General features: G+C 45.7%; 1 protein-coding gene across 2 annotated transcripts in view; it reads right to left on the bottom strand.

The window, feature by feature from the left end:
• Positions 1-16,051, bottom strand: part of SLC2A9 (solute carrier family 2 member 9) — a 211,408-nt gene extending 195,357 nt beyond the window's left edge. For both annotated transcript variants that reach the window (XM_019479664.2, XM_019479686.2), the window contains exons 1-2: positions 15,974-16,051; positions 7,303-7,382 (exon numbers count right to left, since the gene is read on the bottom strand). In XM_019479664.2, the coding sequence (XP_019335209.1) occupies positions 7,303-7,362 (60 nt within the window). In that variant the 5' untranslated portion in view covers positions 7,363-7,382; positions 15,974-16,051. The remainder of the gene's footprint in view (positions 1-7,302; positions 7,383-15,973) is intronic.
• Between the last annotated feature and the right edge of the window lie 308 nt (positions 16,052-16,359).

Genomic DNA, 16,359 nt, shown 5'->3' on the forward strand with positions numbered 1-16,359 from the left:
TGGGTGTGTATGTATTTGACAGATTTGGTGGCTGGAGAAACCCAGCCTCATTGAAACTGAGTCCTGAAAGATAGCTCCATTCTGGGTGAGGACTTGCAGAAGGGAGAGATACGCTCAGTATAGAAACACAGGTAACACAAGCAGCACATTGATAGAATTACAAAGACCCCAGAAACATACCCCTAATAAATGAGAGCACCCCAAAGTAATGGGCAAATCTGGTAATAGCTGGGTCCTCAGACCCAGCAGAAGCGCCTCATGCTCTAATCCATCTACATCAGCGGTTCTCAACCTGTTGGCTGCAAGAATATGTGAAAGGGGCATGAGCCAACTTCAAAAATGGATTCTCCTTTAAAAAAGAAAAACAGGGGAAACTGGGGGTTTTCCCCTGCAGGCTGGCAGAGGTCCAGGCTTCAAGGGGCTGCTTGGGACACCCACACCCTGCCCCATACACTGGGGGGTTGGGAGTGAGGGTCAGAATTGGCCATTCATGTTTACAGATGGGTCCTGGTACAAAAAAGGTTGAGAACCACTGCTCTACACCCACCTCTTGGCTAATCCTACTCCTGATTCTGTTCCCCAGGCTGTGCAGCTCCCAGCACAGCCAGGTGGAGAAAAAGAAATAAAAATAGTAGACTGAAACAAACATTTAAAAGTGTGTGTGTGCACATGCATATACATGCATACATATGTATCTACACACACACACACACACACACACACACACACCCATATTCATGCAGGTCAAGAATGCCAAAACATTGAATCTCCTGCATCAATGCATCTCCTATGGATCTGGACTTCCCTGGCAAAATATTCAGCTGCTGCCTGACCGTGGGTCCTGACAATAATGATACACCACTTCTCCCTTTTTAAGGGGTTAGAAGCAGGTTCACTCCTTGAACAGCTGCTAACAGCCAGGTCTATGCAGGTGATCAGCAGGCTTAGGTGAGGAATTAGAATCTGAATTTGGGGTGATAATACTTGTGCCTTTATGTATGAGTGGGGTTTTTTTTTTCTCTGTGCAAATGAAGACTTTCCATGGCTGCTGAGGATATATTTTACTTCATATACTTCATAGACATTAGGGCTAGAAGGGACCTTGGAAGATCATCAAGTCCAGCCCCCTGCCCCAGGGGCAGGAAGTCAGCTGGGGTCAAAGGATCCCAGCAAGATAACCATCCAAATGTTTCTTAAAGGAGTCCAGAGTAGGTGCTTTCACCACCTCTGGAGGCAGTCTATTCTAGGCCTTGGGGGCTCGGACAGTAAAGAAGTTTTTCCTTATGTCCAGCCCAAAATGGTCTTGGAGGAGTTTGTGACCATTTTACCTGGTCATCCCTTGGGATGCTCTGGTGAACAGGCGTTCACACATCATTCTCTAGTTTTTATCGTCAGAACCTGAAATGATTTACAAGAAGTATGTTAAGCTACTGCACACCCAGTTACAGTGATTGCACTAACAAGTGAGCAATGGCACATGTAAGCGACTCATTGGTAGTCCTTTGTACGCATACTTCTAGTTGCAAGTTTTGGTTTTTTTTGAAGGCACATTCAGATCCCTTTTACAGGGTAAGGGGGTATTAATATGAGATTATGACCTTCTCAGCAGGTATTTGCATATTACACATCTATCCAAGCATAGTGGAACTGCCACTCCCAAGTATTCAGATTTGCGCAACGTTCACATTTGCTTGTCTTCACATTCCAATATGCAGCACCATCTTGAGTTAACAAGAGAATGGCTTTGGAGTGGCTAGCTTTCTCTGCTACTGTGTCAGGGTGTTTTTAAGCCTTTCTCAAGGGACTTGAGTTTTGGCTACAGCCGAGGCTGGGAATTTTGATAGGTGTGCCAGTACTCCTGTTGGGACCAAGGGTCCCAGCTAAAGGGTCTTACCCCTCCTAGACCCTTGCCCCTAGCTAGAGGATCTTGCCCCTCTGCTCAGGGTCAGACAGATTACCATATTTAAGGTCAGAAAGGAATTTTGTCCCATAACAGATTAGTACTGACTATAGGGTTTTTTTGTCTTTCTCTGTAGGATAGGGGCATGGCCCTCTACCCCTGGGATCTCTTGAGGATGTATTGACAACATTTCATAAAAGCAGGATGTTGGCTGCTGAGTTTCCCCTGCTTTACCTGTATCAGGTTAGGGCAGGGGCAGGAAAATACGGCCCATGGGCTGAATCCAGCCCAGCAGGCCCTTTCATTTGGCCCATGGGCACTCACCAATGAATCATAACCACACCCAGCCCTTCCACCCATGAGGGTGGGAGCGAGGCGCCCACGTATACACCCTCCCCCACCATACCCTATTGCACCTTGCTCCCACCCTCCTGGGCAGAAGGGCTGGCCCAACCAGCAGCAGCTTCCAGGCAGGGATGCTGCTGCCACTATGCAGCTGCCCCAGGAGGACCTGCTTGGCTTCCCTGGCATTCCACTCACTCCAGGCAGCAGGTAGGGAAGCAGCTAGGTGGGAGCAGGGAGCATAGGGCTGGGGCTGGCGGCAGTATAGAGCCCGCATGCTTTGGGGAGTGAGAGAGTGAAGCTCGGCTGGACAGGGTGTGGCTGTGAAAGGGGGTGCGTGTGTAGGGACCCCCACACACTCCCCAACATGTCATAGAGCCACTGCTGTGAGCAGCAGCAGCAGGCAGGGGGGCTCACACAGCTTGTGCCCTGTGCAGATGCTGGCGGTGTGCAGCTCCGGCCAGTGCTACACATAGGGGCGAGAAGCACAGCCTGTCCGTTCCGCTTCAATCGCAGAGGCTCTGCACGGTGTGCCTGCAGCTTCTGTACCTGCTCAGCACCAGGGAAAGCCCTATGCACTGGATTGGGCTGCCTTCCCTGCCCCCTGCTGCACAGGTCCCAGGGCGCTGTGGGGAAGCAGAGCCAGGGCTCCTCTCCACTTGCAGCAGAGTCCTGGGACCTGCATGGCAGGGGGCAGGGAAGGCAGCTGGCTCCTGTGCATGGGGGTTTTCCTGGTGCCACACGAGTGTTGGAGCTGCAGGTGCACTGTGCAGAGCCCACATGATAGAGGCAGCTTGGGCAGGCTGCTTCCCCACATGCAGCACTGACTGGAGCTGCATGCCACTGGATGCCAGAGCCTGCATGGGGCATAAACGCCCCAAACACTCCTGCCTGTTGCTGCTACCCACAGAGGGGGCTGCACAGCATGTGGGGGACACCTCCCACCCCCAACCACATCCCCTACACAAAATATAGAACAGTAAGACTTTATTTTTGAGTTATTATGCAATCTAGATATAGTATGCAAACACAAAACATGACAAATATTTTTTCTAAGAAAATTAAAGTATGTTATAGTAGGCGTTTGACTTTTAGTGTATGATTTGGTTTTTTTCTGGTTCCAAGCTGGCAACCCTCTCCTCCCAAAAGGAGTATTTCCCGGGGGCAAGGGTGGCAAAGGTCAAGGGTTAGAGGGTGGGACTTCTGGCCTCAATATGGTGATCTGGGGCAGGGCTACCCATGTGGCCCTCGACAGCTCACCAAAACTCATTAAGCGGCCCTCCAGCAGAAATAATTCCCCACCCCTGAAGGGTGTTAGGTCAGTGTTGGGTTGATGGTAGTCTTATGCAGAGTTTGGATCAGGGGCAGGCAATTATTTCGGGTTGAGAGCTGCTTCCTGAGTTTTGGCAAGCCATCAAGGGCTGCATGACAGGCAGCCAGGGGCAGATAAATATTAATTTTCTAATTTTTTTAGGGGACCTGCGGGCTGGATAGAATGGCCTAGTAGGCTGCATTTTGCCCACCCCTGGTTTAGATTATAGAGTGTATAGGATGGTTTGGATAGGGATAATCCTGCCTCAGGCAGGGGCTGGACTAGATGACTTGTGGAGGTCTCTTCCAGACCTACTTCTCTATGATTCTATGTTTGATGCAGCGCGACAGATTGTCCCTAGTATATCCCTGCTGAGTGTAGTCCTCCTGACCATATGTTCTTATAAGGGTCACAGTATCACTTGCAACAGTTGTATATTGTGGGAATATAGGGCGTTTTTACATGTGCTCCAGGGCTGGTGGGGGGAGTGCTTTAGAGTGGCTCTTAGAGACACTCTAAGGTGCCCATAGCATCTCGTATATCAGTGGCCCCGGGTTTCAAACTGGCAGCAGGGGCGCTTTAACTAAAGCTCACTGAACGAGCTGGGTCCTCCAGCGAGATGCTCTGGCTGCCAGAGCATCTCTATGGTTGGCCCCTCACCCTGATGCTGAACATGTGGCCTGCCAGATAGGGGGTACACCCCCCCAACAGGGAATATGGCCCCCACACAGGAGCTATGGCCCCCCAACATGGGTTACAGCCCCCCCAATGGGGGGTTCAACCCCCACACAAGGGCTATAGCCCCCAACAGGGGTTACAGCCCCCACACAGGGGTTACAGCCCCCCAACAGGGGCTACAGCCCCCCAAACAGGGGCCATATGGCCCCCACAGGGACTACCACCCCCCTGCAAGGCCCACATGCCCCACCCCAGCCCCCTGATTGCTGCCCCACCTGGCCCCATCCCCCACCAGCTGCTGCAGCCCCCCCGTCCCACCCCCTGCTCCCCCAGACCCTCCAATGGCTGCCCCGCCCAGCCTCAGCCCCCACTTGCACCCCCAGGCCCCCATGGCTGGCCCCCCAGCCCCTCTGGAGCAGGGGTGGGGGGCTTTGGGGCCTCCTGGCAGAGCCCCCCCTGGGCAGCACAGGGCAGTGGGGGGCAGGAGGGCCTGGACTGGGGCTGCTGGGGCTGTCCCTCTACCCCTCACCGCAGGGGGAGGACCCCAGTGATACAGGCAGTAGCTCCAACTGCCGGTAAGTGCTGGATTTTACTTTATTTTTTTAAAGTATGGGGATGCTGGGGGGGTGGGGGGGAGGGATCGGGTGGCTCGGGGGGGCAGGCAGGGGAGCACTGGTCAGGGAAGTGATGGGGGGGCTAGGGGAGTGGGTGGGGCCAACAGGGCCCCTCCCATGGTCCCCTCCCCCCTGCTCCAGTCTCCCCGAGCCCTTACTTACAGCACTGGAGCCCTCTTGCTGAGCACACTGTCTGGCAGCCCGTATGTTTCAGCACTAGGGTGAGGGTCCAACCATAGAGATGCTCTGGCAGCCAGAGCGTCTCTGTGGATGACCCAGCCTCCAGTTGCCTCAGGGCATGGTCTGGGACTATGCCCTGCCCCCCTTTTTTAAACTTTGTTTTTTTTAGACCCCTGAATATCCAAGGGTCTAATTTTCTCCCTGTGCTGCAAGTTTGCAGCGCGGGGAACGTTTTTTCATTCCCACACTTACCTCTTGCCTCGCTTCAGAGGGGTTTGAGACAGAGCAAGAGGCACGTGCACGCTCATCTGGACGTGCCCACTGAGTGTTAAGTTGAACGTGAAACACCTCTTTGAACTTGGCCTAGAGTCTGAATGCAGAAGGAATTATGCCAAGGTAATGTCTACAAGATTTTACCCAAGTGCACTAACTGTCCTAACCAGCAAGTGATACATAACAGATTTCAATATATAGGGAACACTGATATAATAGCCACACTATAGCTGGATGTTTTTACAGTCCTACAGTCAAAACAGTCTTGATATACCCATGCTATTATTCTATAACAGATAGTGATTATTAGATATGTAATCAGCTGGGTTAAGCAAACAACAAAATCTTTTGAGTACAGCTGTTTGTTCACGGGAAACAATGGATCATGAATCTGGGAAGCGTCTATAGCTTATTTACCCTCATGCCACAGGCACCCTTTTCCCAAAAAACAGCCCTCCAAAATTAGGTTTTGTAGTCTTAAGTGGGAAAATTAGTTTATATGCCAGAATTGAAGCATATGAATTCTGTTATGGTGCTGAGACTATCCTTCTCTCCCAGCCAGAGAGAGAGGGGCAGAGTGCAGTTTTCAGTATTATAGTTCTTCTTTCACAGTCACTGCTAAATTAGCTGCCAAAAACTGCTGGCAAAACAGTAGGGTGTTTCTCTTGGTCTGAGCATCAACAGTCAGGATTCAGCCAGGACTCTAGAAAAATCTTCCACTTCCCCCATCTCTCTTCAGTGCCCTGTCCCCAAAACAAGGAATGTGTCTTCTTTATGTGCATGTGGTATGTGAGAAAATATGGCAATACAGATCTGAGTATATTTTGGAAAAGTTCCTAGTCACTACATTTATTACTGCTATTAGTATGTCAGCAGTGGAAACAGTACTGTTACAGAACTGTGAATTCCTGTCTTTTATAACGTACATGAAGTGTGTAGCATTTTGTGTCAATAAAATATGGTGAGAGTGAAATGAGCCATGATGGGCAGCTTGTGGATGTGTTAGCTTCAAAACAGGCCAGGTAGTGTTTGGATTTGTTTGGTCTGATTTGATTTTATTTATTGATTGATTGATTTTTTGCTCTGCCACAAACCTCATTTATACCTCAGAAAAATCATTTTTTTATGTTTGAGTAGAAATTTACAGTGATCTGATCAGGTGTAAACAGTGATACAAGATTCAAACCAGTGAGGAATCCAGCCTCTGGAATTGCTTAATCCCTCCTGTCCCTCCTTTTTTGGGGGGAGAGAGAAAAATAAATACGTGAGCAAGCACCCAGATGCTTTTTGTCTGATCCACTTTATTCACAGGGCTTATGTTCTTTGTAAAAACACAACAAACAAGTCAACCAACCAACTGGCACTGCTTATAGCTCTCACACAACTCTCCAGGTCCCTGTTCAAGAAAAACTCAGTTTACTCTTTTCTTAAATGCCTGAAAGAAGAGAAGTGTTATGCAACACTTCTGGAAGTAAGAAATCCAGGCTAAGATAGGCCATATATTTCTTGTGAAGGACTCTCAGTTTTGATCTATCTGGAGCTCCATTTATAACCAATGGACCTCCAACTGAGTGCCATCATTCACTTCAACTGGAGTAGCACCCCCCAGGAAATGGAGATTGCTTGTTGCAGTTTAATCACCAGTTAATTTGACCAAAACCACATTCTGTCTGTTCAAGAGTCATTATCTATATAATAGGCTCCACTGTGCAGATGCACGGTAAAGATGGCCCCTGCTCCACAAGCTTACTATCTAAAGGGATGAAGCCAACAGGAGCTGAAGGGAAATATCATTACTTCTTCATTTGCAGAGGAACTCAGAATCTGAATCTGCCAATACTTAAAGGTTGGGATCTCATGGTTCTGAGTATCTCATGGCTATTTTCTGTGTCTTTACTCCCAAACTGATAGTGAATGTTTAATTTTGATAAAAGATGGAAACTGGAAAAGGCATGACAGAGTGGGAGGTACAAACAAACAAAAGAAAAAACCCCCACACTCACCAATTTCTTTTTCACCACCTGGTTTTCTTTAATTTCACCATTTTTCTCTTTATTTTCCATCCTGTTATCTTCTTGCTAGTCTGTTAGTGATGGGGAAGGGGAGAAAAAGAACAGTTTTTAAATTACTGATCTTACATTCATAGATAGTAAAAGCTTTCATCTGAAGTCGTGTTTCACAAATTAAGAGCCAAATTCAGTAGGCATTTAAAAAAAATCCATAATTTGTTCATAGATTTCATAGATTTCATAGACATTAGGGCTGGAAGGGACCTCGGAAGATCATCGAGTCCAAAGTTCTATTGACTTAGGCTACTCATCTCAGTTCTGATTCAGTAAGGTGTTCATTAAGACAACGATGAATTGCCCAATGTCAAAAGGGACTTAAGAACACATGCTTATTTTTACTATGCTAAAGTGCTTTCTGGAATCAGGACCTGTTTTGTTTAAAATGGTATGTTCTAATATGTTTATGTCACACCTAGCACAATGGGGATGTGACCCATTTGGTGCTCATAGACATTAATTTTTATACAAATAAAGACTAGCTGGGTCAGGCCCTTCTATGAATGGCACTGTCTGCTCCCAGTATATTCCCCTAGTGTAGAATGCAGCAGTTTGCTCAGCATTGCATAGTAAAGTACCATACATGAGGAGAGCACCATTTCTATTAAAACCATAGGAGGGAGGAAGTCAGGTAGATGGAATTACAGTACTAATGTTCTCACGTGACTAAGACACAGAGGTTAATAACTCATAGCTCAGGGGCAGGCAATTATTTTGGGCAGAGGGTTGCTTACTCAGTTTTGGCAAGCTGTCGAGGGCCGCATGGGTAGCCCTGCCCCTTGACAGGTGCCCTGCCCCCTGGTCACCATCTTGGGACCAAAGTCCCAATGTCTTGGGACCAATGTCCCAGGGTCAGCACCGGTGGGGCCCAGAGCAGGGCACAGGCTGGCAGGGGTCTGTGGAGCCGGGCTGGGCTGCACCAGCAGGGAGAGGGAGGAGCTGGGCCAGCTCCATAGAGCCCCTGACAGCCAAGACCCTGTACCTCTGCCTCCCTGCTCTGAGCCTTGCTGGCGCTGGCCCCAGGACACTGGTGCAGGCCCTGTGCTCCCACTGGCTCCCTGCCCACTCACTCCCAGTACCCCCCAGTTCCGTGGTACAGGCAGGGGGCAGTGTGCAGCCCCGACCCCCTGCTCACCAGCAGGAAATGAGCTGGTGCTGAGCATGGGGAAAAGTGGCCCCTCCCCTGCCCCGTGGCTGGCTCTCCGTGCTGCAGTTGCTCGCAGCCCACGTGGGGCTGGCTGTGCCTGCTCAGGACAGCCCTGCACAGGCTGCAAGCGGCTGCAGCAGGGAGTGCCAGCCATGGGGTGGGCAGGGGGCCACTTTTCCCCATGCTCAGCTTTTCCCCGGGCTCCTTCCCTGCCCAGGGTCCTCAGCTGCCCTTCCCTCCCCTCCTTGCCTGAGTTTATGGCACGATGCAGCTGCATGGTCCCAGGCCAGAAGCCCCTGCTGTGGCTTCTGACCCGGGCAGGGCAGGGCCATGGAGGCCCTGATGTTGCAGGAGCCCACGAGGGCTTCCCCTGGGTCCTACTGCCCCTGGCTCCTGTCATTTTTGATGGGAACCAAGGGCAGATAAATATTAATTTTCTAAATTTTTTAGGGGCCCCGCAGGCTGGATAGAATGGCCTTGTGGGCCAGATTCATCCTGCGGGCCATATTTTGCCCACCCCTGCCATAGCTGGTTGTTAGATTTCTATTATCCATCTCCTCAGGGAAACAGTACTTTGAACTGCATAGCACAGTGGTGCCCAACCTTGTAGTTCAAGGTCGAGTACCAGATGAGCCACAGGCCAGATGAGTAGCATGGTGTTGGTCTTCAGGCCTACACCCCTACCTAACCCCATCTGCTGGAATCTGGCCCCTTGCTGGCCTGCATGCCCAATCTAGCACACAGGGCAACACCCACAGGGCTCCCCATAGGTCCAGAAATTTAACAGTAGGGGAGTGGTAACTATTCTGCTGCTGCCAAATTTTCATGTCCATGTGGAGTCCCACGGCTTGGATGACAGCTCTGGGCAGGGCCATCCCGGAGAGGGAGGGGTATGTGTAAATCAGGACGACCACCCCAGGCCCCACACTTTGGGAGGCCCTACAGTGCCGTACAGGTCCCACTGCGGCCTCCACATGCTGCTGTGCACTGCAGACTCTGCTGTGCCGCTGAGTGCTGACGGCTCTGGCCCCTCACCACCCTCCCCCCCAGGCCCTGCACAGGCTGATATGCCCTGGGCCCTGCACACCCCTAGAGACAGCTCTGGCTCTGGGGGCTGGATTTGGCCTGTGGGCTGGGGGTTGAGCACCCTTGGCATAGTGTCTTCTTTATACCAGGTCAGGGAATATCATCAGGACCAACACAGAGGCATGAACATCATTTAATACCCAGTGTATGTTGGCCACAGTTTATTAGATGAAGAATTGCTAGTTGGAATTCATAGAGGATGGATAATCTAGTGGTTAAGTCCCACAAGAGAAGTTTTGGTAATGTGCTTTGCCACAGACTTCTCATTTGACCTAGGCAAAATCCTTAACCTTTGTGTGCTTCAGTTCCTCATCTATAAAATAGAGTATTAGTACTTCCCTAGTTCACAAAGAAAAAACCATTAAAAACTTGCAGTGCTCAGGTACCGTTTAAGCTCCCAAGAAAAATACAGTTCCCAACCCCACTGTTGCAAACATTAAAACCAATACAGAGCTACAAAAAATGTAACACTACTAAGCTTCTTACTAAATATAGTACATATTATTGTATATTTACTTAAGCATATCTGAGCTGATTTCCAAATTAGGGTAGAAAGCAGGCAAAAGTCAGTACACGGAGCAGAGTTTTGCTTCAAGAGTGAAATCTTGGCCTTACTGAAGTCCATGTGTGTATCACCTTCATTTCATTGTTGCAGGTTTCCATAGTAAACACTTCTTCAGTAGCTATTATGAAAAGTGTTTTAAAGGAAGAACTGGAGTGGCCTTCATTGAAGGACAAATATGAAATCAATAAAGGCATTTATGTGCTCAGTGTCAAAGGTCTAATTCAACTGCACTTTGCTACATTTACAAGCACATAGTAAAAAAAAAAAAAAAAAAGGAACCTGAAGTCTCATGTTTCATTGTAGCATTTACAACATAATAAAAAGTATGCTGTTTAATAAGCCAAGATTCTTATCAGTATGTTTCATATAAATGTAATTACCACTGAGATTTCAATTCTGACTTAAGATATCAAATAAATAAATAAATACCGGAATATGGAGAAGTGTTAAACTAGAGATAAAATGCGAAGCAAAATAAACGACACCAAGCTGGAATTGCATGATTTACATGACAAGAAGCATTGACACCACTGATGTAGAAATACTGCCATTTAAAAAAAAAATGTTTTATTGTTAGGTAATTAGAAGAAAATCAGCTGGGCTACCTATGAAAGCCTGTCCATCTCTTCTGTTCTGCCCAAAGCTTCCTGTGTTGCTCTGCAGAGCTTCCCCCCTTCCTTCCCTCATTTGGGAATTTCCAATCATAAAATTACAGTTCCTGAAGAAAGAGTTGGAGCCACTCTGAGCTATAGCTAATTTGTGATTCAAAAGGTATTGGTATCTGAATAGCTGATTATTACAGTTCAGTGACTGCTGTGTCTGAACTGGGATTGATTGATACAGCCTATCAGCAAGGGTGGGTAGACTCATTCAGAGACATGTAAGAGCCAGCAATTCTGTATTTCTAGCAACCTTCAGCAGAACTCATAAACTATATAGCTTCCCAAAATTATCACATGCTGGCTAATCTAGTTGACTTGGATGGGGCATTGGGGTACTTATATGATTAAAGCACATAGAAATAGGACCTCGAGAACTCACCCTTTGTCAAAATATTTTATGTGAGTCTGTGTGAAGGAAATTAAAGTCTGGGATTTGTATTTCTGCTATTGTTAACCATTTCATTCATCAAGGTACCATTCTTAGATACAGTTTAATCACTCTCTAACACTTGATAAATGTCATTTTAAAAGAAGATTTTAATACTTTATGCCAATTAAGATAATTTAATTAGGTTTTGTACTTTATCATATCAAAAGATCATACCCCCTAGCCCCAACCAGTAAATAATTATTGTGATATGATCCATGAAAAGGGTTTTCATTTTCTCATTTATTAGCTGAGGAACACAGTTTTAATGGTTCTGTGAAAATACCCAGTAAGGAGTTAATTTTAACCTGGTTATAATGTATAATGTAAAAGCACATTATTGTGCCCTATGAGGTTGAATTAGAAAATAGCAGGGAGAGAAGTTCATAGTTATAGCTGGGTATAACTATGAATCTCTCCTTTCCCTGCTATTTTCTAACTCAACAAAAGAATTGTTCTATTATTTTTATATAATAATTTAAAAAAAAATTAAAGCTAAGAGCTAGCTAGTTCTGAGGGTGTCTAATGAGGTTGAGAACCAATGCCTTAGGCTGATCCCTTTGCTTATAAAATGTAGTAACTTTAATCCTTTTAAATCAGATCACTAATAGAGCCAGAGTTCAAACAGACTGTGAATCACTGAACTTCTTCAAAAACACATTAATGCTGGAGCAAAAGGTCCTAATAGATCAGGGTGGGCACTTATTTTGGCTGCAGGGCCACTTAATGAGCTTTGGTGAGCTGTCCAGGGCCACAAAACAAATACAGCTGTTTTATCACAGCTGAAATGCTTCTGCTTTTCAGAACAGGAAAAGACTAGATGATGGCATGCAGTATTGGCATTCACTCACTTCGTAGGAGACAACTTTGAGGTGTTCCAGCAGGGGGGGGAAGGAATAAAAAGCACTTGAGATGATGTTCACAGTTCTGTAATTCGTGGGCACTTGTATGCTGAGGCTGTTCCAGTGCGCTCTAATTACAATGTGTCACAGCAGACTCAATTAATTGAATCTGCTGGATAGTGGTAATTACTGCACTCCAGATAACTCCAGCGTCACATGTATCAGTGTCCCTGCACTGAAAATGGTGGTGGGGGTGCTTTAACTAAAGCTCATTCAATGAACTTTAGCTAAAGTGCCCCCACTGCCATTTTTCAGCGTGGGGATGCCAATACACGTGATGTTCTGGGTGCTTTAATTACACAGGCTGCAAGAGCCAATTTAATTAAAGTGTGTGTGTCCCCCATCCCCCCACCTCCCAGAGTATGTATATAAATACCCTGTGTGTTGGATCATTTAGGCCCATGGCAGACATTACACTTAAATACTAACCCAGACACAAGTTTAGGGGATTAAATGGTAACATAAAAGGGATACCATCCACAAAAATATTACACAAAAATTAATATTTTTGTAGCTAATTTCCATCTTGCCTTAAATTGAATGTGTGGTAGGGTTAAGACCACACAAAGAGTCAAACCGGTCCTGCTGTGGTCCCTGCCAGCCAACCATCACCTGATTGTCAGCTGGGTATGGGGACTGCACCAGGGCCTGTTCAAACACTGGTGCAGTTGAGGAGCCAGCTGACAATCAACTGTTTGGTCACCCAGCTTTCAACTTGCTGGCATGCGATAATGATCCAGGCTTCCCCTGTACTGGCCAGTCAGGAACAATTGGGATCTGATTCCTGATCTCCAAATTGCGTATCCTGCCATGCACATGTGACATGGCAGAAATGTGACTGTTGGGATCAGGGATCAGATCCCATCGTGCCTGTAAATGAATGTTTGTCAGCAGCCTTAGTCTCTGCAACACTGAGCATTTTAATACCCAGCTCTTAGACCCCAACCCTCAAACTGTTGATGGCCAAAACCTTGAATTAGGAATAGCTCCCTAAACATTGCCTGGGGGTGTGGATCGGTGCCTTAGAATAGGATTTGCACTGAACAACACAAAGAGCTGTGAACCATGTACACTTGGTAACAGGGAAAGACTGAGGAGAGAAATTCATCTGACATCCCATAGCTCTCTAGCAGCTTAGGCAACTTGCTCTGAGCTGGTGAGTGGGGCCTCTCTTTACTCAGAATTCACAGCGTAGAACCCTTTTCTAAAGGGCAATGTCTAAAAGCCCTTTCTTTCAAAAAGCGAATAGGGGAGGAGCTTTTCTTCCAAAAGCAGTTGTAGCGGCCCCCCTTTCAAGCATGCATCCAAGACATGGGAGACCTACAGTAAAACAGCCATTGGACAAAGATAAAGATAATGAACAGCCCTTGGAGCAGGAACTGAAGCTCAGAAATCTGCCCACACAAGAGAAAGTGCCCTAACCACTGGGATACTGAATCGTGCTCACTTTTTGCAGCATTCCCCTCACATGCAGAGATGCACAAAGAATCATTCATTCTTTTCTGCAAAGTGGAGTGTTTCCTCACTCCAGAGCAGATTATGGTCTGGTGTTTAGGGTACTCTCCTGGGAGATGTGGGCTTGAATCCCCTTGGGCAAAAAGGAAGTGAACCTGGGTAGCTCAACTGAGTGAATGCTCTAAGCACTCAGGGATCATACAATAAGTGAGTGGGCATTATCTTCATTATTTTAAAATCCCCCATGCATTTTGAAGGAAGCATGATCTAGCAGGTATCTTCAGAACATGCCTACTGGATAGGAGACTGACAGAGACTCTTGAATGGTCTTCTGCAGGAGCAAGGTGAGCTGTCAAACCTTGTCAAAATTGAGGTAGAAACAGTTTTTTACGTGCCTGAAGAACGTTAAGGTCATGAACTGAAGCATCCACAAAACTTAGGTGCCTGCAGTATTAAGCAGCAATGCAAGCTCTGGTGTTCAAGACTACAGTCTTGGCCTTAGGGTCCTAAAATGGAGTTTAGGTGGAATTTAGGCACCTGTTGACTCCAATTGTGTGTGCTTTTAAATGTACAATTTGTCCTTGAAGAAAACCTGACTAAATACCAGTAAATTTTTAGTGAAAATGAAAAATACAGTCTACCTGAGAATTCTCTCCCTACCATCCTCCCTACAAAAAATATACTTACTCGTGACAAGAATTCAGAAAAAAAAATGTTTGTTTCAATAAAGCAGATCCAAAAGTACAGCCCCCAGAGTGTCCTGATCGAATACAATGATTGCAAGAGCCCCCACTCCACCTCATTCTGAATCTTGGTTAAGTTAGCTCTCATCATGCATGCAGTGCTCCAAACAGTGACAACTGGATGTTGATTTTGTTTCTTCATTAGTATAATCCCATGCTTATGAAGGTGGTTAAATTAATAGTTCTATGTATCTGTTCAGCAGGATCCAATACAAAAGGTACAGCACAGACAAAAACCATGCAAACTTCTCCTGTGCTGTCTAGGGAAGGCGCCTGAAGTCAGATGAAACCTCCTTTGAAGTCAGTCTCCAGGCTATTCCAGTTTTTAGTCCTATTACCTAGCAATGCAGTGTTATGTACTAACAACTCTTCTGCTGCTTTAAGTCCTATTTAGCTCGTATGCCATTGTTTTTAATATAAAAAATAATTGTAATCCCTTGTGGGCAAAAATTTGGAATTTGTCTATGACAGAACAAAATTAAGACTTTAAAAAACTTTTTCCAAAAAGAAAAACAGAAACACCCTTCTCAAACAAAACAATAGCCTGGTGGTTAGGGTACTCCACTGGCACATGGGAGACCCAGTTGTTAACTGTTGCTACACCTGCTTTAGACCAGGGACTTGAATTTGTGTCTCTCCTTTATGCCAGTTGAATCCATAACCTTTAGACCCTTATTCCTTGGAGTCTCAGAACAGCAGAGACTCCCTCTGCCTAAAGAAGGGTGATAGCGCCCGAAAGCTTGCTAAGAACTGTTTTCCAGCTACTCAGTTGGTCTAATAAAGATATCACTTCTACTCAAAGAACCTTGCCTGCCATTAGACTATTTTTGAGTCTCTTCCTCTGACCAGAAGTTCTGAGAAACTTTCCCCACTTAAATTTTTATTGATAAATTCTTGTGGAAAATTTCAAATTTTGACTAATTCGTGCTTTCCAGTGGCAGGGGCAGCAGGGGGAGGGGAAGGGGTGAACGGACTTTTAGTAAAAAAATGCCAATCTCTACTATTAACTACCTCTGTTTGAATCGGGACATAAATGTTTAATTTGGCATTGCATACTTCTACGGTATGTGCCAGTATGGAAATTCTAGTATCAACACAACACAAATAAGCATACAGCTTCAAAAAGGAAACATCTTCAGTAGCAGTTAGTAAATAATATAAAAGAGATCTTTGTTTTTATGTCTCAAAATCAGCCAAATCAATTTATTTATCTGAATTTTATTGTGAGAGAAGATATTTTAGTACTGTCCAGACCACATTTTCTTTCTTACTATCTTCAAAGTTTTTCTTGTTTTCCCCCATGTAACAGAAAGCCATGAATTCCAATCCAGAGGGAAAATATGAGTTAATATAGACATGTACATTAGTTAGAAGAGAGAGAGACTACGTAAAAATAGCAGAGTTCAGTATTGTTTGCACATGAGTTGGTGTTCCATGGGTGCTGAGAGCTCATTCAATTTAGAATTTCATAAGATAGTTTTTCCTATATAAAAATAAACATTTTTAACTCCCTGGGGGGTAAAAAGTGTTTAATCTTAATATCATCCTTACATTTCCTAAAATGAAACACCAGATACAAATGAATGAATACCACAAGCCAAAAACTCAGAACGTTACTTACCACTTATCCAAGGTGTTCTTCACTGACAATGCCACATGAAATTTTGCCCCTCTTAAATACACTTCTGCTACAAAAAAAAAAATATATATTGCATTGCAGGTGCAGCATTCTCTGCTAAGACATGGCAGTTCAATCATTAAACTGACTAATCCCACCACTAAACTCTCCACCCATTGATAAGCAATAAATCATTAACAGTAATAAAGTCTATTCATTTTTGCAACTACTGGCTAGCAAACATCACGCAAAACAAATGTCTATTGTCCAGTCTAAAATAGCTGAAACATTACTTGGCTTCCCCAATATTTACATTTTCTCAGCAGTTTTGCTTTTGCTATTTGTTGCACAGCTTGGAATCATCCCTTCCTACATTTAAGACAATGCAT

This window comes from Alligator mississippiensis, chromosome 2 (assembly GCF_030867095.1).
Source record: "Alligator mississippiensis isolate rAllMis1 chromosome 2, rAllMis1, whole genome shotgun sequence".
Classification (NCBI taxonomy): domain Eukaryota; kingdom Metazoa; phylum Chordata; order Crocodylia; family Alligatoridae; genus Alligator; species Alligator mississippiensis.